Below are 12,116 nucleotides of genomic sequence, written 5' to 3'. Positions count from 1 at the left end.
ATTGCTCGCAGTCTTTCAAGCCTTCCTTCTCGGGGCACGATCCATACAGAAGCGACATCTCGACTTTACCTTCGGGATCCACCATCTCCGAGACACGGTCGCTTGAACTGACCTCTGGACCAGACTCGAGCTGTCCGATCAAGCGAAAAGGCGGGACGCGGGTTTGCACGACTTTCTGGTAGGTGGGTCAGCTCTGATAGGATCACAGTGGCCGTACTGAAGGATATGATGAATGAGGTGGGGGAGCAGTCGAGTTGGTGAATGGAATGAAACCACTGGGTCGAGAAAGGCGGATTGAGTGAACGCCGGCGCTGATTCTGAAGACTCAAAGTCATCAAATACGGCGTCGTGTGTTTTGGCCCAACATCACCCGACTCGCACATGCGCTCAACTTTTCCTTCTCGAACAACCTGAAGAACTTCACCGCACCCCTCGACGCTACCAAAACCAGATTTGTTCGAGCTCGCTGTTCTCCGTCTACTCACAATAAACGCGACACTACCACACCATCACCAGCAAACCTAAACACATTCGCAACTCCAACATCATGGCATCCCGCACCCCCTTCCAGCCCTTCTCCCTCGGCCCGAACAGAAAGCGAACAGGTCGCGACTCGGACGACATCGTGGACGTCGAGTCCCTACCCAGCATCGCGCCGAAGAAGAAGACAAAGCTTGACGAGACGAGTGACGAGATGACAATGCAGCGTCTGAGCACGAAGATGGACGCTCTTTGTCTCGCCGACGCACATCAGGAGGTCTTCGATACTTATGAGCTACTTGAGCAAATTCTCCTGCAGCTGCCGATCAAGGACCTTTTCGTGCTGCAGCGCGTTTCTGCTAAGTGGCGGAAGGTCATTGCCGAGTCGCATCCGTTGCAGAGGAGGATGTATTTGAGAGCGCAGGGTGGTGTGATGAAGCCGATTCTGAACGAAGACGAGGAAACGATATACCGAGGACGCGTCAAGATCAACCCGGCGATGGAGTTCTTTGCAGGGCACCGGTATCGCGGCTACCCCGATATCCCTCCGGCCGTTAGTCACAGCAGGTCGTTCGGCCAGGTAGGGATTTCGCACTACGAAGACGATGACTACACCCCACCGATTCTGAGCACGAGCGTGTGGTTCCAAATACTCCAGCACGCCCCTCATAGGAATAGTTTGCCGGTGGCCCTCGGCTCCTACCGCGAAGAGGCAAGTTGGAAGCGGATGCTTGTCAGCAGTCCTCCTGTGCCTGCTATTCGTGTGTCTGCTTATCTTAAGGGCGGCGATGTCTGTGCCGTTTACAGCGCTCCCGGTGAGAGGTGGCGCGACTTGGTTCGAAATGTCATGGTCTACAACGCCGAGGGGGTCAGGTTCGGGGACTTGGTCAACCTGCGACGCACAATGAAACAGAATTCACGCAAGGCTGGTTTCGACGAGGCAAGGCTGAACTTCACGACAGCCTTGTCGCTCGAGGGCGCAGAGATGATGGGTATCGACGACGCTTGCGACGGGAAAGAAGAAGGAGACTGCGGGTGCCTAGAGATGCTTGAGTCGAGCTGAGTTGGCAACAGGGTGTCTAGCCGGGGTCGGGGATGGACCTTTGTTGAAGAGAACACTGTTGAAAGAGCTGGCGCCCTGGCTTCAGCATAAACTGCTAAGACGATGTGGCACTTTACGAGTTCTTATGATGGATGATCTGGATTAGCTACGCCGCTTGTCCCATCGAGTCTTTCGAATAGCGAATTATGTGAGTAAGAAGGCCGAGAAATGAATATGTGTCCTCAACCTTGCACATGCTGATGACTTCGTTTGAAGCTTTGGGCGTCCGGCACCCAAACCCAATTCGCTTCAACATCCTTTCTCCTGATACAGTCCTGGGCATAGTTTTTACAACCCCTGTATTTACGCTAACCCCTTCCGGCTATCCATGTCCACCTCAGAAGGTGTTGCTACCTTCAATCTCATTATCCACACACTTACACACGCGCTATCTATCGCCACTATGCCGAAGGGACGCGTCTTTACCAAATTCGAGAAGGGCGAGATATGGTCTCTTCACAAACACGCTCACTGGCCGCTACAGCAGATTGCAGACGCCCTTCACACTAACAAAGGCTCTGTCTCTTCAGTAATCTCACGGCTTAAAAGAGTGCCACCTTCCACACCGAAGAAGAGAGGCCTACCACCTGTAATCAACACCTCCAAGCGTTAGCGACTTGTCTATCGAGCCACCACTGATACTAACAGCCGCCGCCTACGATACGAACAGATTGCCGCGATAGAGGGCATCTTTAGCGACGTCCGGACAGTAAGAGCTGCGTTTGAGAAGGAGGGCTTCTCACGATATGTCGTAACACGTAAGCCGTTGTTGACTGAGAAATACAAGGAGGCACGGCTTCGATAGGCAAGGGCTCATATTGAATGGACAGTGGAACAGTGGGCTCAGGTCCTTTGGACAGATGAAGCTTCATTCAGGTGTGGAATATTCGGACAGGTCTATATGACACGTAGGGCAGATGAGGCTTATCACGAACACTGTCTTCCAGCACGCTTCCGCAAGTTCTTAGCCTATATGATATGGGGCTATATCTCTGCAGATGGACCTATAGAAGTCTATATATTCGAGAAGGACTCTATCGACGGTGAGGTGTATCGTAGCCAGATTGTCCCTCTTATCCACACGGCAATTGAGAAGTAGCGAGTGTTAACAGGCTCGTAGGACTGCATTGTTATGCAAGACAACGCCTCAATCCACAAGGCGAAGGCAACGGTGAGTCTATTTAAGGAGAAGGGCCTACACCTTATGGAATGGCCAGCCAATTCACCAGATCTCGACCCTATTGAGAATCTATGGGCTCTTCTTAAGCATAGGGTAGGTGCTCATTTTCCTACAACACGAGATGAGGTAATAGCTACTATCAAGATTGAATGGGCCAAGCTCATACCTGAGGACATACAACGTATATACAAGAGTATGCGAGAACGCTGTGAGGCAGTAATAGCCAACAATGGAGGACACACCAGGTGGTGAGCTACGCCAAGCAGTGGATACATCCTTCCTAATGAGGAAAGGTGGAAGAACAGGGGTTGTAAAAACTATGCCCAGGACTGTAATCAAAGCTCGGTACTCGCACAACGCATTACAACTATATGCGTGTGGTCTTTGCGCAGATGCTACTGCGTCGCACCTTGTTGTTGTAGCACAAGACTGGTCAAGCTGATCTCGAGGGGCATCGGAAGGCCACACCAATGCAGCATCTGAGCCCTACGCCAAGGTTACGAAAAGGAGAACCACTCGCTACAGCATAGGGCTGCTGACGGATCGCTACTGATTTCAAAGCATGCGACTTGACCACTCTGCATAGTGATTACAGCCTCAAGTCCCTACCGTGGCACTAGGACATCGAAGGGGAACTGATCGCCGAGTGATAGAGTGATCAGTGCCACATGAGACATATGCGCCAAGACTCCGAGAAGGATATATGTTACGGTTCAGACTTCGATGGTACTAGCTGTAAGGCAAAAAACCACTTTGTACGTTGCGTTCTCGGGTAATCATTGCTTCGATACTGTCTCCACGATCACGATGGCTCGTTCAGCTTATGTTCTTTGGCTGTGCCTAACACTTTCCGTCAGACTCGAGGCCACCGGGACAGGAGGACTTCTTCGAAGCGACAATACATCTTTTGCCGACTCACCTGTACCGTTCAGTATTCAGGTCTACCCTGACTTCATCGAGCAGCTCAGAGAGCGGGTCAAGGGAACTCGACCGCCTGTCCAAGTCAAGAATGAGAAGGAGCCTGGAGCAGATGGCCCAACCATCGCCAATGCATCGACTGTCAGAGACTTCTGGGTTGAGCAATATGATTTGAATACAAATCAAGCTTCGATCAATAGCCGGTATGCACCATGGCCATGATACTTCCTGCTCCAGGCGCGGACTGCAAACAGGCTGAAGCAATTCACTACAACAGTGCAGATCTCTACGGAGGATTATTCTCATCCAGTGCCTCTGCACTTTGTACACCATCGCTCAAGCAGGAAAGATGCCATTCCTTTGATCTTTGTGCATGGCTGGTACGTTCCTCAAGGCTACAAGGCATTGAGCAGTGGCTTAGACCATGGTGGACCGTGCGAGGCATGTGCTGCGCGACGCGGATATTGCACACTATGGTCTCAGACACTACCACGTAGTTCTCGAGCATGGCTGACGCCCTTCGTATTGTAGGCCAGACTCGTTCATCGAAGTTGAGAACATCATCGACCGCCTTACCGAGCCGCCCAATTCATCCCTGCCCGCTTTTCATGTTGTCGCTCCATCCATTCCTGGGTTCGGCTTCTCGCCTGCGCCCATCTATGATGGCTTTGACCCACGCGAGACCGCTGCCTCCTTCAACGCCCTGATGCTGCAACTCAACTACAGCAAGTATGTCTACCAAGGCGGCGACTTGGGTGGCATCATCTTCCACTGCCAAGCAACCCAGTTCCCAGACGACTTGATTTCAGGACACTCGAACTTCTGGCTCATAGGTCTCACCGCCGATGATCTTGCACGTTACAAAGCCAACCAAACAACCGTCGATGAAACCACGTACCTCAATAATCTCGAGAACTACATCACCAACTCCTCCGGCTACCGCAAAATGCAGCAAACACACCCTCTGGTCCTCGCATATGCACTTACAGACCTCCCCCCGGGCTATGCCATGTGGATCTACAGCATCATGCGCGAAGCTGTCGACCCAAGTCTACCTGACTGGACGGCAGATCAGATCATTACATGGTCGCTCATGTATTTGATCCACGATCCCTACGCCGGCTTACGGATACAAAAAGAGATGCTTGCAGAGGGCGCATTTGCACCGCTTGAGGAGGGGGGCGGCCTGCTACCGTATGTCAAGCAGCCTGTGGCAATCAGCGAGTTCCCGTATGATTTATGGTAGGCCTGCCACTGGACTGGGCAAAGAGGTGTGGCAATATTAAGGAGAGATATTTGAATCATCAAGGCGGGCATTTTGCGGCGTGGTAGACACCAGACGTGTTGGCGGGCGATATCTGGAGGTGGTTCGGGAATCGAGAACTTTCAGGTACTAAGGCATTCTATTCCTGAGTTTACCGGAAACCGTAGACTAGTAGCATAGCAATTCCAGACCATAGTCCGCGGGGTGCTGGGTAGACAGAGAGGCGGAACAATCATCTCAAATAAGCCGCTACGCTTGATTCGCCAAGCATCTGCCAAGACCCGTGACACAGTGAATAGAGCATTTGCTTGTGACATCAGTCTCGATCTTTCAGCGCTTAGCCGGAAGTTGTTCCTTCCCTCCTATAGAGTCTTGCTCAATAAAGTGCTGCTGTAGCATGTCCACTATTACGAGATTATGACCACTTTCAGATATAAACGACATTTTGATGTAAACTACGCCTCATTCGCCACAAAGAGCAAGGCAGCTTGACTAGAAGCCTACTCCTGCAGCTCGGCCGTACACCACATAAGCGATGAATTTGAGAGGCTCGGTCTATTCAGACGCTCACTTACATCTATATATCACAGACAGACTATGAGATTGATGGTCTCGCGGTGACAACATGAGTTTGAGCAAAGGTCTTCGTGGACATCCTACAAAATTGATTGTACACAAAACAAAGAGCTTCTTTGACACCTGTGACCTCCTGTCCAAACACAATGACGCTCTCATCTACCTCCGTCTGCGCCATAAACAGCACCCAACATGCGAAACGCTGATATTGCTGCATCAGTCCACCATTCCAATCAGCCGACAGCTTATCCTGCCGTGACCAAGCAGATGCTCGTTCATCTTCTTAGAAGCGAGAATTGCCCTGTTGACTGATGTCTTTCTGGTAGTCAATCTTCTTCTGATCCAAAAGTAGGGGTAGGCCACTGTCCTTCTTCTGCGCCTCCCACAGACCACGCCAGTACAGTGCACGTGCGTTATCAGGATCGAAAGGATCTTTACTGTTGAGCCAGGTCTCGACGGCGTCTTTGACAACCGGAACTTTGTCCATTGTAGAAAGATGACCCAGAATAGCCAAGATGGTGCGCTCTAGTGGCACCCAGTCGCCCCCCTGATCGTAGAACTTACAGAGTTCGCCCTCTTGTTTGTTGACGAGTTGACGAAGGAAATACACACTCTGCTCTGCAAAAAATTGTCCAAGGCCGTATTCATCAGAGTGGAGAGTATATCGAGTATAGTACACCATGTAGAATTCTCGGCGTGGTTGAGCAAGTGCGGAGTTCATGTTGTGAGACGACATCCACCTCTCAATCTGAGCTCGGCCATTGGGTCCGCTGTGATGGATGCGACCGAGAACGATGATGATCTCGATAATCTTGAATCTTATGGGCCGCCATAAAGTTGTGGTGTCCCATAGGGTCTTCAGCTGTGCTTTCAGAATATCGATCTCAACCCATGGTCCAGTCCGCCTCGGTGTATGAGACTGCTGGGCCGAAGTTGCGGGTGCAGCAGTCCGAATTGGCTGTGCGCGAGGTGGCGCACTAGCAGCGGTACCAGAAGGCGTGCCAGAAGGTGTATTGCGGATCGTATTGCTCTGCTGAGCAGTCTGCTGATTTGAATGCGACGGTCCTGGCACAACACTTGACTGCTGAGTACGAGCTTGAGCCTGGCCAGTCGCTACAGGGTCTGCGAATGCGCTGCGTCGTCGTTGTCGCTGCTTAGCCTCGCAGTCGTCCCTGTCTCGAACAAGCACCTTTCCAAGCTTGTTCATTTCCCGGAGCCCGACACGAGTCTTCCACCACCAACGAAAATCGCCTCCGGTGTTGTGCAACGGATCTGGAGAGTCCAGCCACAGTTCCACACTCGCATCGTTCTCACTGTTGCTTACAAGGCACAACATGCACTTGAAGATCTCGAAGTGCTCTGGCCAACTCATGGCAAAGTTGGAGCTCAGTACCTGCTGCTCCAACATCATAAGCTTCTGGCAGGTTGGAGAAGCGGAGCCGTAATGTGTTGAGGTTGCAGAGATGGCAGAACCTGGCACTGGTGACGCTGCGCTACCAATAACGGGAAAGATGGCTGGACTTGGGCTCGGTGAAGCAAACCCAGTAGCCTCCCACTCCATACCATCGTCTGGGTGGGGTTCGGAGAGCTGAGCCTCAGATGTCTCCTGGCCCATTGCAGGCTCGGGCGCTGGCGCATCCTCCATATACGTATCAATCAGCTCCGGCTGAGATATCTGCTGGCCCGCGATAGTGCCATTGAGGCAAGAAGTGACAACAGCACCGAACCAAGAAGCGATAGCTCCATAAAATGCTGGGTAGTTGACATTGAGAACCTCATTCTGCACAAGCTCTGCCGCGCGAACAATGTTGCTTTCGGTAGCCTCGATGAACGGGAGCTGGTTATCTTGATAGGTCTTGTATATGATCGGTAGCTCATCTTCGCGAAAGATGTCGGAGATCAGGAGATTCTTGAACTGTTCGAAGCTGAGTTCGGGAATTGCTGCGGAGGTCTCCGAACCATCTGTCTGGCCTTCAGCTTCAGTCACCAAGCGCTGATTGACGGTGACTTGAGCTTCCGTGGCAGGAGCGGCTACTTTTGGTTGCTCTTCTCGTGGTTGCTCCCCGACTGTCTCTGGCGCAGAAGAGGCATCCTTCACCGAATTTCCACCATGGTGCAGATCGGACCGAGCTGCAAGCTCAGCATCAAGTATATTCTTGATGTAAGTCCCAGCGTTGTTGATTCCGTCACGTTGCATTTGCTGACCGCGCAGCTCGAGCATGACTGGTGAGACCGTACGAGGTACTCTCTTGATGAAAGGGTAGACACATGATGCCGGTGGAGGAGCCGGCATCTCGCGCAGGACGAGGATAGAAAACGAGGGCAATCTGATATCAATGGATGCCAGAGTCGGGGCGACGGTGGCATACGAGGCCTTCTTGATGACAGGCTGTACCGTAGCGACGCTCTGCGCTGCGTGGTTCTGCTCGTCAGGTACTCGGCTGGTTACCTCTTGAAGAGCTGTGATATCAGGCTGTGCTGTAGCGATGCCCTACCCTGGGATGTCCTGCTCGTCAGAAAGTGTGTTGTCTTCCTGCTTAGTGGCTTCGGCATCAGGCTGTCGAGCGTCATCCTCTCGCTTTCGCTTCTTCGACATCTCTCTGGCCGCGCTCAGCCTCATCTGCACTGACGATTCAGCGAAAGGCTCATCTCGCCGCGACTCGTGTGAGGAGTCGAGACGAGGAGTCTCGGTGATTCGATCAGCCTCGTGATTACCAGCTGGGAGGGGTACATGGTCAACGGCAGCTGGGCGCTTGCTGAAGTTAGGTGGATGCCCGACAGTCGGGCTGTCCTGCGTCAGGCTCTCAGTAGTCTCAGTAGTACGCTGGCTCTTGTTCTGTGAAGAAGCATCCCTGCCACTCTGCTCTATCTCGACCGCCTCAAAGGGACTCGTCCCACTCGTCTTCGCCTGCACTGAATATCGATCAACAGGGTAGTCATAGAGCATCCGCCACATCGAGCTTGCAATGGAACCAGGAATTCGGCTCAGGTCTCCAGTCACCGGATCCGACCTGAGGGACCCATACTTGAGACCGACGCGCTGAGAGTCAGCGACATCTGGGTCCTCGCTGAAATTGCACTGCAGCAGTGCTGTCCTTCAGCGGCCTCTCAATGAACCCGGTGCGCTGGCGCTTGGCAGCCAACTCGCCATCTTCTCGCTGGGCCTCTGCAACAAGTCTGCCTGGTGCCTGAGTGTCGACAACTGGAGTAGTAATGGGCAGGCCCTCAAGTTCGGCGATCCTCGCGACCCCGGAATAATGCTCAGAAGGCACGATGGACGCAGCGAATTGAGCCAGCTTCCTAAGAGGCTGAGTGTTTCCCAGGATTAGCGTGGGCAAGGTAGGCGCCTCAGCTTGATCGCGTGCAGTCTGGCGACTCCTCTCGAGAGGCTTGGCTCTGTTTGCACACTGGGCCTGGCGCACTCCCTCAGCACTTTCTTGTTCTTGCTGATTATTTCCCCGAAGTTGAGCCCGTTTTCTTCCATTCGCCACGAATGCTCACTCCTGATCTTGTGTATGGCTCGTTTAACTGGGTCTGGGGGTCCGAAGCCGTGCATCGCGCGATTCAGCCTCGAGTCCTGTTGAGCGGCTCTGACGGCCATCTCGAGAGCTTAGTCGAAAGAGAGGGGTGAGGTATGCCGGCTGAACGAGCGCGAACTGACACATTTGTCTCGGAGACGCCAGCAGGCTGACGAACCAAGGGGGCCGTTGGACTGGACGGACGACGCTGCCGCTCAGATGAGCCACGTGTCATAGGAACGGGCAGATCGCGAGGGTTTGGTGTCGCTTCTGTGCTTCCATAGTCGGTCGTAGCATCCACTAGTCCTCTGTTCAGGTCGAGTTTGCTCTGAAGCACCCGAGTATGGCTCTTGTATGTCGCTTCAGGCTGTAGCTTTGGAGAAGACATGACCCGGCTGGCGGGCTTAATGCTGGCGTCCTTGCTACTGTCACGGCCTGTGGTCGGCGACGCCTCACCTTCACTGTCCCGACTCGAGACCTGGCTGATCGAATTGTGATCGAGTCACGTGGGCGAGGGGGTTGTTCCATCTTCTTCCTCGATGACCGTGGACCCTCCAGCCGCCACCGTCTTGGATGCCTTCTCTTATTCATACCGCGCCTTCTTGGCCTTCAATGCCTTTTCCTTCTTGAGACGCTCTCGATGACGCTCTCGTCCCGAGCTTATTCGCCAAGTGAACCATTTCCTGAGCTACGTTCGAACGCTAGCTGCGACGTGCGAGGTACGAGCACTCGAGCAGCGTCAGTAAGAGCAGTAGTGCGAAGGCAATAGTGAGCGTGCGATATTCAGCTAAGGGAAGTGCCAAGCTAGCTTCTTATTAGTACTTCAAAACAGTGTACTGCCTAAGGCATTAGCATCTACCTTAACCATAGATGTTACCTACTATAGTTGCGACATACCGCGTAACTCCGCGCCGTAACGACGTGCGAGCTTGCGAGCACTGGAGTAAAGGTAAGCGGAGTATGTGCTCTTAGCGAAGCGTAGCCTGCTATAGGCAGCCCGACTAGGAAGTTAGATTCTTCTAATATTTCTCCTCCCGGCTACCTAGATAGCTAGACGAGGACACAACCTAGAAAGGTGCTAATAGGGGTAGTATAGCTTCGCGGTAATAAGGACTCGATAGGGATCGCGATAGTAGTAGTTATACTAAGAGTAGTTTATAGTAGTTAATAGTAAATAGGCTTTAAGATTAATTGTAAAGTTAAGTTATTGAAGTTATTATATATAAGTAAAGAGGACTACTAATTACCACGTAAGATTAGTCACTAGCGCGTTATAGTCCTTTGCGTATCATTAATATATACGCGTCGTCCGAGATACTAACTTCTATAAACTACTAATATTATAAGAACCTTCTTTCCTTTCTCCTCGTGACCCTAGTAAATACTAGTAATTATACTCTACGACTATTGAATACGCCGCTTAGTATCGCCTTCTACTTTCTAATTACTAATAGTAATTGTCGCTATAGCTAATAAGATATCTAACCGCCTAGCTCTTCCCTTAAGCTTTAATATCCCTACTAGTACAAAGAAATATAACAGCTATTAAAAACTATAGCGAACCTACGACTTCTTTTACAATAACCGCTCTAAGAACTAATATAAGGAGGGCGCTAAATAGATAGATAGATTTGTTATTCCTCTATTCTAGGACCCTATTCGGCCTATATAGGTATATATCTATTATTATATAAAAAGGGAAACCCGAATTGATAAAAACCCTACCCGCCCCCGACCTCTCCTTATCTAGATTAGCTTTCCCTCTAAACGTACGTAGTCTATATTACTACCCTATTAGTCCCCGCTCCTAGCCGGTCTCGTCGCGCTATATCGTGTCCTCTCTTCCTATACTACTCCTACTAGGCGATACGATTCTAGCCAGCCCTTCTCTAGTATCTAGTTCGTAATACGCCGTAGGTCCTTAACGTTATTAAGAAGTGCCCTAATCGTCCGGTTCCTCGCCTTTACTATCTACTCCCCCCTTCCTAGCGACTACCTCGGATAGACGAGGAGTACGTACCGTACGTTCTAGGAGCGATAGCTATAGGGGCAGCTAGTATTCGTGTATCCTAGAACCTTCCTCTATAATAGGTACCCCTAGAGGCCGATATGTTCGCTTCGTAGTTAGGTTACTATACTACTCTATACCCTCGTAAGGCGGTAGTAGATAAGCTTCGGGGGGTACTTAACCGCGGATTTCGTAGCTAACTATTCCTTAGGTTATCCCGCTAGCTAAGGGCGTCTACTATACCCTATAACCTAGTTGTTCCACCTCTCTTTCTATAGTTGCTCTATAAACGATTTCTTACCCTCCTATTATATTACTAGCTATTCGTCCCTTACCCGGTAGTTCGGCTCGTTTCCGGGTCGAATGCCTCTATACGCTAGTACTAATTTGCGGGCCCTTACGACTACGCTAGCGATGACCTTCTATACTAGGTACTATACCGACTTACCTAAGTAGGAGGCCCGTAGTCCCTAGATATATAGGTCGATCGGCGGTATAGCGGTCTCGTACTTAAGTATCCTTATTAGTATCGACTTATATACCCCGGTAACCTTCCTTAGGCATTAGTTTTAGATCTTCGCTAACGGCGCGACGAGTCCCTTTAATAGGCCGGCCCTTTCGCCTAAGGACTATACTTAGCTACTATAGGTAAGGACTAGCCGTATAATAGCCGTATATAGAAGTCGTAACTACCGAAAGTCCGCCCCCTATATAGACGTAGTGAGCCTCTAGTATAATACTATATTCTGTTCGGCTTTCCGTAATATTGCCTATACGTACTTCCTCTACCGTAGCGCCGGGTCTACCTATAGTCTAAGGATCCTAAGCTAGTTTATCGGGTTAGTCGTATACTCCTATATCTAGATAGAAGCTTATATATTATAGAACAGTAGCCGGCGTATAAAGTATATAAGGTTCTACTTTTCTAGGGCAAACCGAGCCCTATACCTCCTAGCCTAGTCCTTATAGATCTTATACTTCTCTTCTAGTAGCCTATAGTTCTCCTTAGTCGAGGACGACTACGCTAGGATATTCGTATCGTCTACGAAGCCGCTCGTAGCGGTGTTCTA

At 51.0% G+C, this 12,116-nt stretch overlaps 5 protein-coding genes across 5 annotated transcripts; 3 read left to right on the top strand and 2 right to left on the bottom strand.

Annotated features, from left to right (window-relative positions):
* Window positions 1-547: 547 nt before the first annotated feature.
* CLAFUR5_07353 (uncharacterized protein) lies at window positions 548-1,543 on the top strand (the record flags this gene model as incomplete). Its single annotated transcript, XM_047906501.1, has 1 exon — window positions 548-1,543. One exon carries the CDS (start codon window positions 548-550, stop codon window positions 1,541-1,543), a length of 996 nt encoding a protein of 331 aa, XP_047763195.1.
* A 2,026-nt stretch (window positions 1,544-3,569) lies between these two features.
* Window positions 3,570-3,902, top strand: CLAFUR5_07352 (uncharacterized protein; the record flags this gene model as incomplete). Its single annotated transcript, XM_047906500.1, has 1 exon — window positions 3,570-3,902. One exon carries the CDS (start codon window positions 3,570-3,572, stop codon window positions 3,900-3,902), a length of 333 nt encoding a protein of 110 aa, XP_047763196.1.
* Window positions 3,903-4,386: 484 nt separating this feature from the next.
* Window positions 4,387-4,926, top strand: CLAFUR5_07351 (uncharacterized protein; the record flags this gene model as incomplete). Its single annotated transcript, XM_047906499.1, has 1 exon — window positions 4,387-4,926. One exon carries the CDS (start codon window positions 4,387-4,389, stop codon window positions 4,924-4,926), a length of 540 nt encoding a protein of 179 aa, XP_047763197.1.
* Window positions 4,927-5,803: 877 nt separating this feature from the next.
* Window positions 5,804-8,476, bottom strand: CLAFUR5_07350 (uncharacterized protein; the record flags this gene model as incomplete). Its single annotated transcript, XM_047906498.1, has 2 exons — window positions 5,804-7,961; window positions 8,016-8,476. 2 exons carry the CDS (start codon window positions 8,474-8,476, stop codon window positions 5,804-5,806), a joined length of 2,619 nt encoding a protein of 872 aa, XP_047763198.1.
* Window positions 8,477-8,567: 91 nt separating this feature from the next.
* CLAFUR5_07349 (uncharacterized protein) lies at window positions 8,568-9,121 on the bottom strand (the record flags this gene model as incomplete). Its single annotated transcript, XM_047906497.1, has 2 exons — window positions 8,568-8,916; window positions 8,943-9,121. 2 exons carry the CDS (start codon window positions 9,119-9,121, stop codon window positions 8,568-8,570), a joined length of 528 nt encoding a protein of 175 aa, XP_047763800.1.
* Between the last annotated feature and the right edge of the window lie 2,995 nt (window positions 9,122-12,116).

The sequence above is a fragment of the Fulvia fulva genome, chromosome 6, assembly GCF_020509005.1.
Source record: "Fulvia fulva chromosome 6, complete sequence".
In the NCBI taxonomy this organism is placed as follows: Eukaryota; Fungi; Ascomycota; class Dothideomycetes; order Mycosphaerellales; family Mycosphaerellaceae; genus Fulvia; species Fulvia fulva.
This window is presented reverse-complemented; position numbering and strand designations above follow the sequence as displayed.